At 38.6% G+C, this 8,740-nt stretch overlaps 1 protein-coding gene across 1 annotated transcript in view; it reads right to left on the bottom strand.

Annotated features, from left to right (window-relative positions):
- Positions 1–2,666: 2,666 nt before the first annotated feature.
- Positions 2,667–8,740, bottom strand: part of BTBD3 (BTB domain containing 3) — a 35,951-nt gene continuing 29,877 nt past the window's right edge. Inside the window, exon 5 of the mRNA XM_049651142.1 lies at positions 2,667–6,677. Within this exon, the coding sequence (XP_049507099.1) occupies positions 5,645–6,677 (1,033 nt within the window). The 3' untranslated portion in view covers positions 2,667–5,644. The remainder of the gene's footprint in view (positions 6,678–8,740) is intronic.

Raw genomic sequence — 8,740 nt, 5'->3', positions numbered from 1 at the left:
GGCAATTCATGATAATTCTTGTGCATGCTAAGGGCGGAGCAGCACTGCCCTGGACCTTTTGAGAGCACACACCGTGTCTTAATGGGTCTCTCTACTGACTGGGATGAAGCAAAGGATCAATAAATGACCAATGAGTGAATGAACATTGGGCTAATCCTTTCACTAATTAAACCTTATGTCTTTCATCTAAGAAACACTGAATAGTCCCTTGATGCCGCCAAATGTTCTTAGAGTTGGAATTTGTCTTTAATTTCAAATTGGTTAAGGCTCAGGTGTATTGTTTGTTTTGGCACTACTATACAGGACACTGAAATAAACTTTAGAGCTGGTTAAGACAAGCACAAAAATGTATAGAATCTCTCTCAAAAGTACATTTTTATGTATTCTACTGTACAGCAGAAGGTGGTCCCCTCTGCTTCAAGCTTTAAAAGATTATTTGCAGCTTTCCTTAAATAGTCATCTTTCTTTAGACTATTTTTTGAATATAGTTTAGGAAGGAAAATGCAAATTGTACAGCTACAGTAAAGACTGCTACATATCAAAATATCTCATAGACTCTTCTGGTTTCTCACAACAGTCCTTATGCTATCTGTGCTCAGAAAGCTTTACTGCAGCACTTAATGTTAAAATTAGGAAGGCCACTAGTAGGACTTATTTTTAAACGTTTTTCGGGTACAATATCACTCCTCTAAAACAAACCGATGTAAGAGATGGTCTATTAAATATGAACTGCTTGCCAACATTATAAACACAAAAAAGTACCTTAAATTTTGAAATAATTTTCTGTACTATTGCTCCACAAAGTGGAAAAGGACACCATTCTTGAAGTCTAATACAGCCCCTCCCCCTCCTTCATAGCCTCTGACTGGTTACTACCGAAGCCAGCTTAAAGGAAAATCAGTCGGAGTAAACGGACATTGAAGTTCTGGTAGTCGAATGGGTAACTATAATTGTGCCCTGTATACAGAACTGTTTAAAGAACAGCTTTGACAAAGTAAAGAGCAGATGTTTTGTTTAACTATTTATCTTGAGGTTAAGAACTTTATAGACAGAGTATAAAACAACAGCATCTGCTAGTGAAACTGCTGTCCATTGGACATTTAAGTAAACAGGCAAATAGAAAACAAGGGTCATAAGGACAGTTAGGGTTGGCATAGATGGGAATTACACCTCTCCCACCACTCTCCCTCAAAATAGGCTCAAGAGAGGCAAAAGAGAGAGATGCCCAAGTTGGAAATGTACCCAAAGGTTCTTCAGCAACTGATCTATGCTGCTGGTTAGTGTCTTATGCTGCTTGGTATTTGGCAGAGTCAACCACTGTCTTCATCTCTTCCTCACAAATACTTCCATCTCACCAACCTGACCATATCTTGAGAAGGTCTTCTCACCAGTGTCTATATTGCTTATAGAAATACATGCGGAATTTCTTTTGAAATATCTCCCCAGTTTCAGTTTTGTTGTATTTTTAAAAGTGAAGATGAATGAAGAATAAGAGGAAATGCTGAACAAAGGGAATACCTGGTCAATAAATGTAAATGGCTCAGAAATAAAAGGCTGAAATGTATTAATTAGAAATCAAAAGTGTACTCAACTTCCATTGAGGCATCTCAAGGACACCCAAAGTGCTCCTCTAACAAAGACTTAGGGTAACCACACATTTTCAGGGCCATTTGCTTGTTTCAGCCTCTACATGGCATGATTTAGGTCCTCAAGAATGCTTTCTCCCTTCCTATTTCTTCCCTTTTGTAGGCAAGCCATAGAGTCCACTGAGAAGAATGTGTAATTTCAGTGACATGTTGATCCTGGGTGCCAGCAAAGGAGCTCATTTCCATTGTTTTGGGATATTGAAAACAACCATATGGATGTTTAAATAGCGACAGAGAAAACAGATGACTTTCCCGGATTAGAGACCTTTGCAATTTAGGTTGTATCTGTAATTAAATCTGATTAGAACAAATATTTCCAGTTTCTTTATTCTCTGGAATAATTCCAAAAAATTTTTAAGAGGTATGCTTTAGCAATTGAACCCTGAGTAGATGAAGTGATGAAGCAAATATATAGGATTTCACAATCAACTATAGAAGAGCATAAGAAGGCTGCAGAGAAAAAATATAGTACACGTGTATATAATTATGTGTGAATGTGTGTGTGTGTATATTACTTGATATGGACAAATATAATTGAAAACTAGTTGAGCATGTAAAAATTATATTCAAAATTCTCACATGACATTTATTTTTTTCATTCAGAGACTTAAGCTATTATAACGCAGCAAGAACAAGCAGCACTGGTTACATCTAAAGCTAGATGTGATTCAGTATCAACACCCCCTTAGTATAGCCAGACCCACAGACATTTGAGCAACTATAGCATCAGAATGCCAGCAAACCACAAATTCCATATAGGGAATAAATATAAATGCATCCATTCACTTCCTCTCATTAAACTTAACAGTCAGGCTTTGAACAATGAGATTGATTAACATATCCATTGTTCTCCTACGCTTTTGCCTCAAATTCTTACTTCTTTAGGGATCAAAGATATCTGAATACTTAGCAAACAAATGACCCAGCAAAACCAGCTCTGTAAAATGTAGTGGCACCAAAAGTGCCAGAATGGATTTTTTACTGTTTCATGGGACCTACAAAAATGCTAAGGAAAACAAATCTATGAACCAATTTTATTTTTATTTGCATTTAACATGATTATACACATTCATGTGTCTAACAAGATCTGCACTGTTACATTAAAAATACAGTACAATAACATTCAACATGAGGTACTTCATATTTATATATTTTTCCTTCATAAATAATGCTGTAAGCTACTAAATTCAAGCACTCTGATGCACAAGTGGCTAGTGTCTTGAATTAGCTGAGCTTATTTAAACACCTTAAAAAACAAAAAAGACAGTTCAGTGCAATAATTATGTAGAAATTAGACCATTTACTTAAATACTATATTAAGATATGCTTAAAGAATGTTACATTAGAACTGCTAGCCTAGTTCCCCTTTATCCCCAGTATGAACAACAACAAAGACTGCCAGATACATTGGGAAAAGCATCTACAGAGTATTCTGTTTAATAAAGTTGTGTTTATACACTAGAGTTGCCTGCCTTGTCAGAACAGTAAAAGCTACAAAATTTGAGATTACCAAAGAAAATAAAGCAAGCACGTTAGCTTTCATTCCATGTTGTTGAAAATGCAAAAGGGAGAACAGGATTTAAAATACAAAATTTCTCAGTCTAAATACAATTTTCAAATTTAACCCACAGCTCTTGACACCAGCCAATCAGGTGGTGGATGTGTCTTTTCTTTTTAAGTAATAGTAATTAACATAAAATTAAGCGCTGACACCCCCAGTGTACAGGATCTCCCTCTGCTCTCTACCAGCTGTTCCCTACCCACGTGGAGGGCATCTTGCTAACAGGAGCACTGACAGTGAGCGTTACCAAATGAGCAATCTTCACTCTGAGGTTATCACACCCACCTCAACAATCTGAGATGATGAAATTAGTGCTAAATCAAGTTTTTTCTCCTCTGGCTTAAAAATGAGTGCCTTCTAAACAGGTACATAGTCTACCAATTTGCATGGTAGCTATGAGTTACTGAAATGTTTAACCATAATTTAAAAGCAAAGTCCTTTATTGAAGTATTTTTTAAATTGAAAACATACCTTTGTTTCATAGATACTTTGCCAAAACTAGTGTGTGTCATCTCCCTAATAAGAAATAATTGTTAGATAATTTTGGAAAGTTGTCCTGGGAATACTCATCTATAATCACCAGTAACAGCTTCTGATCATCTATGCTAACAGGCATAGGTAATGGCAAACATGATTAAAACATTTCCCATAATCCAGTGTTCTCCTCCATCAGGGAAGCCGGCCAAAAGCAACAAGCCCACGTCTACAGGGGAAAAAGTGGCCCAGAAGCACAGTGAATAAGATCAGGGTAGTCACTCACTGGGGCCTTCCTCAGGCCAGCAGGGGGACCATTTGTGTCTCACCTCTTACTGGCCAGGCAGGGAGGAGACAATTCCTGAGTCGGCAGACATACCTGCATGCACATGGACGCGCACCGACGCCCACAACGCGCACACGCCCACCCACCCCAGGACTAACCCCTGGCTCCAGACAAGCCAGCATGGGGCTCACAGAGCAGGAGAAGGAGGCGGCCAGGGACCACACTCTGGGTGGTGGGGGAAGCCATCTCAGGATCACACTGAGCAGAAAAGCTGCTCAGAAACACATGGATACTTTAGCTGGAAGTGAACACACTGGACACTCCCAGGGTCACAGGCACTAAACCATCACAAGCCGTCACTGAAGGAGAATTTTTGGATGAGCTTTCCCCTCCTTTGTTTACATTAGCCACGTACAAATAAGAGGGCTGGATGGGATGCTGATACAATGAATATTAGGTACAATCAAGTATATCACTCCAAACCTTTTTTTTAAAACCCTGCAGGCATATATTGGCACTTTAAGATGGCCAAAGGCCAAATTCTAGCAGTCTAGGAACAGGACATAATTATAACTAACTAAGAAGATAGTATGTATGTGGTCAAAGTAGATCAGATAAAATGTATTTCAGATTAAAAAAAAGAAAATCAACAAATAAAAGTATCTTATTACATTAACACGTAGTGCTACAAAACTAATTGTTACTCCATACGTTTGAAGAACTTTTGGTCCTCTTTTCATGGGAAAAGGGGAATAAGATTCTATACAGTGTGATTTATAAAAACAAGCATATGGTGACGATCAGAAGCAAAGTGGGGAGAAGACTGGCTTTTTTCAAATGGTGCAGACTACCATGCCGTCAAATAAACTATTTGTAGAACGGGACTTTTTTAGGTTTACTTTATAAGCTGTTTTAGTTTAAATTAATAGGCCTGTGATTTCTTCCCTACTGACAATAAAAATTTGTAATTTAGTTAGTTCTAAAAGAAATAATAGTTTATCTCCTAAACTAAAAGAATAAAAAACTGCTTGTAGAAGTCATGGCCCAAGCAAACATCCAATTTCCTTTGCAGTGTTTAACATTTAACAATCTTATGAATTTAGGATTTGAGAAAAAATAATGCCCAGAGTAAAATATTTAAAATGAAATAAGAGCTAAACATGACTGTCTACTTTCTAAATGTTACTTATTATGAAGCAAAACTTCTTTCAGAAATTGTACACTGAGATTTACCTATAATTTTTGCGGGGGGCGGGGGGGGGAGAGGGAGTTCTCTTAAAAATAACTCTTATCATTGTTGTTCTGGACTATTTATTTCTATTTGTCAAAATAAAGCCCTAGAGGAAATTCAAGGTGATCCAAACGTTTTAAGTGGGACAAAGCTGGGAGGTCAGTGGGCAGCTGGAAAAGAGCACAAATTCTCCCCAGGTGTATAGATGCAACTCTAAAAACCACAAAGGCTTAATAAGAACTTGGCTCTTTTAAGCATATAGTTAAAAGCTGAATGCTGCATTTTTGCCTGTACATAATTAAAAGGTTGAAAGAAATTAGAAACTGCCTACAGCTTCATTCATTATGAACTACCTGCGTGGATCATGTATCTGCAGATGAGCTAAGCATCAAGCAAGTAGGAACCAGATGTGCACCTCAGAGCTCACACTGCTTCAGGAGGTGTTTTCAAGCATAGAATATAAGTTCAGGGATCTGCCCTCCCTGCACCCCAGTGCCATTGGTGCTATCTGAGGAGCACTGGAACTGGACAGTCACCTTGCCACACTGAACTTCCGTCATGCCTTCTTGTCCGAAGTAGCTGAGTTCATTGCCATCCAGTATCACGCTGGCCGTGTAGAAGGTGTCTGGCTCAATCTGCACTGGGTACTCAAACCACACGGGGAAGGTATTGCTGGAGCCATCTGAGAAGTACTTGCTCAAGTTCTGCCCCAGAACAACGCCCTGCCGCTTGAGTTCAATCTTGGCACTGTACTCTGCAGAGCCACAGCTGGAGCCGTACAGCCCAAAGCCGGCGATGAACACTCTCTTGTCAACTGCAAACTGGATGCTGTCGCAGCGGCCCCGGTAACGCCACTGGTTGCTCCGATAGGCACATGACTGGAAGCGGTGACAGCGCTGGGGCACGAGGCCCTTGCGGGCTTTACTCACAAACTGCAACTCAGGCTTTTTGGCTGCAGTGTACCAGAGGAAGATGTCATTGGTCTCATTGAGGGTTAAAACTCCAGACTGTGCAGCACCATTTGCAAAATCATCCAGGGCCATCGTGGGTATGCGGATCAAGTAAAGCGCCTTTCCGAGGACCTTGCGTTTATTTTCAATGCTCAAAGCTAGATCTTGTCGCTGGCATTCCACTTCAGCCCAGTTGAGAGCTGCCTCAAAAACCACAATTTCTTTGGCATTCAGAGTTTCCCTGCGGAGGATACTTTCTAGAGTTTGGAAGTCAATATCGCAGAATCCCTCAGACTTGAGAGCTAACTCAGCCTGGGCATCGATCACCTCCCAGCAACGCTGGGTCAGGTCTGGCTCCTCAAACAGGCAGCTCTGGGAGAGGAGCACACAGGCGTTCTTGGCGCTCAGGCTGGTCTCCAGGAAATTAACGCAGGCTCTGGCGAGGTGAGGGACAATGTACTTTTTGGCAGCATAAAGAGTGGCCAGCACTGTGTCAGCAGCCAAGTCAATTTCATCACAATAGATATATCTGAAAGACAGCGCACAGCATATAAATGGAATTTTCACAAAATGAGCATGTCCAGCAAGAAAAGATGCAACTACTTTCAAGTTAGTTCCAAGAAAATTGTCTTATGTGATCGTTATTACAAAAATGATTAGGGATTAAAGAAACCTCTGAAATATGTTCATAAATTATTAATGTTTCAACTCAGGAGTAACTTTGTATAATTAAAGACATTAACTTTGTGTTACCATTCTAGCCTCTATTTTATAACCTGCATTCAATGTCTTCAAAAAAAAAATAGAAGATATTAGAACTGTTTGAAAAAGAACTGCATGTCAGAGTTAATATTAGCGAAAAACAGCAAAGTTTCTGTTATATACATCATATTATATTTAATCAAAGAATAATCTCCCTATGTTCTAGATGCTATATATATAGTTTTATTTTATAATTTTCTGCATTCATATAGAAACAAATGCCTTCAATACTATAATGTTGGCAATGACTGCATCTTAATGCTATTAACAAAGTATGACTTGAATTTTTCCTAAACACAAAATAAGACCTGAAATTAAACAAGATATTTTGCAAGTAGTTCTAACCTCAAAAGATTATCAAACGTGGATTTCAACAATATCTTCCAGTTGCCTTTACATAGAATCCAACATACACTTTGTATCTGGCTTTTCTTTTTTTAAACCCTGAATTCTTTCCTCTCTCCCCCACGCATTTCTTCTACCTTCAGAATTAAAGAATATATTGTTTCCAGATATATTTAATTAAAAGACAAAAGCAAGAAGGCCCAAATATGCACTATTTTTAGGATTCTGTGAAGCATCCTTATGTCAGAAGATAAAACACTTCTTGGTGATTTGGGGGGGATGGTGGCAGTCTCTCTAAATGGTATGTAAAGGTAAAAAAAAAAAAATCACCTGCTTCTCTTAGATTGCTATGGTTGAGTACAAGAGTCAGTGAGAAGTACGTATGGGTGAAAAATACAAACTGATAACACTTAAATTTTAAAATTTTTCTAGCTAAGGTGTTTAGCTACTTGCTGTGAAGTTTTCCTTTCATTACTATATTTTAACTTCATGAAACACTTTTAACAAAAGATTAGCAATGGCTTCTGTGAACAAAGTAAAAAAAAACCCACAATAATGACAATAAGTAAAATGCCCACAACCACAAATGAAACCTCCAGTCTTGCTCCCAGGAAGCTCTTTTTCTTCCGACAGGCTAAGCCATGTACCACCACTGGCAAGACAGATTTCACAAAATACCGGCAGCTTAGTGATGCTCTGACCTGAGAACCAGGACCTTGGGGAGGAATCTGGAACACAGTCAGCACTTTGTAGTTCTTACCCTGAACACTGAGCAGTAAGCAGTGTTCCCTTTTTCTTGACAATTCCCTTTCTAGGAATACTGGCTACTCAGCCACACAGTGCACTTGTCTGGAAGACCTGGCCTCCACTACTCTGGAGACAGTGCAGTACTGATCCAACAGTGGCCCAAGGGCAAACAGCACCCTACTACATTTCTTATTCTTACCACTTTTGGTGGACTGCATGTATAATTTTAAAAAGCTGTATTGAGATATATTCTAGGTAATACATCTGTAAGAAAAGATGCTTAGCAAATGACTTAGGTAAAATGTAATTTTGTAATTTCTTATTCATGTTTCCTAATTATGTATACATGTGGCTGAATCAACAACACAACACTACTGGACTGCAGTGCAGTCAAAACGCTGAACTCGTGTTGCCGTTCTCCTCCGCCAGAGACAATGTCAAATATACAAAGCTGACTTTACGGGGAAAAACAAAACAAAACAAAACAAAACAAAACAGAACAAAACCCTTTCCAGGTAAAACTGGTTTCTGTACACATCCCTCGTCACTAACTGTTGGTTGTTAAAAAGTGGTGAATTAGTTTCACCTTTTGGTAGGTACTTCATATGCTCACTTATCTTTAATTTCCCTATTTCCCATTGTCAAAGTTTCAGTTAGAAGAAATTAGATTTCAAAACTACAACATAAATAGAGAATTGAATACTTCAAGTGCTAGAACTATAGTACTTATTTTTCAGT

Source organism: Panthera uncia (genome assembly GCF_023721935.1).
Source record: "Panthera uncia isolate 11264 chromosome A3 unlocalized genomic scaffold, Puncia_PCG_1.0 HiC_scaffold_11, whole genome shotgun sequence".
NCBI lineage: Eukaryota > Metazoa > Chordata > Mammalia > Carnivora > Felidae > Panthera > Panthera uncia.
Note: the sequence above shows the minus strand (reverse complement) of the source record. Positions and strands in the feature narration are given on the sequence as shown.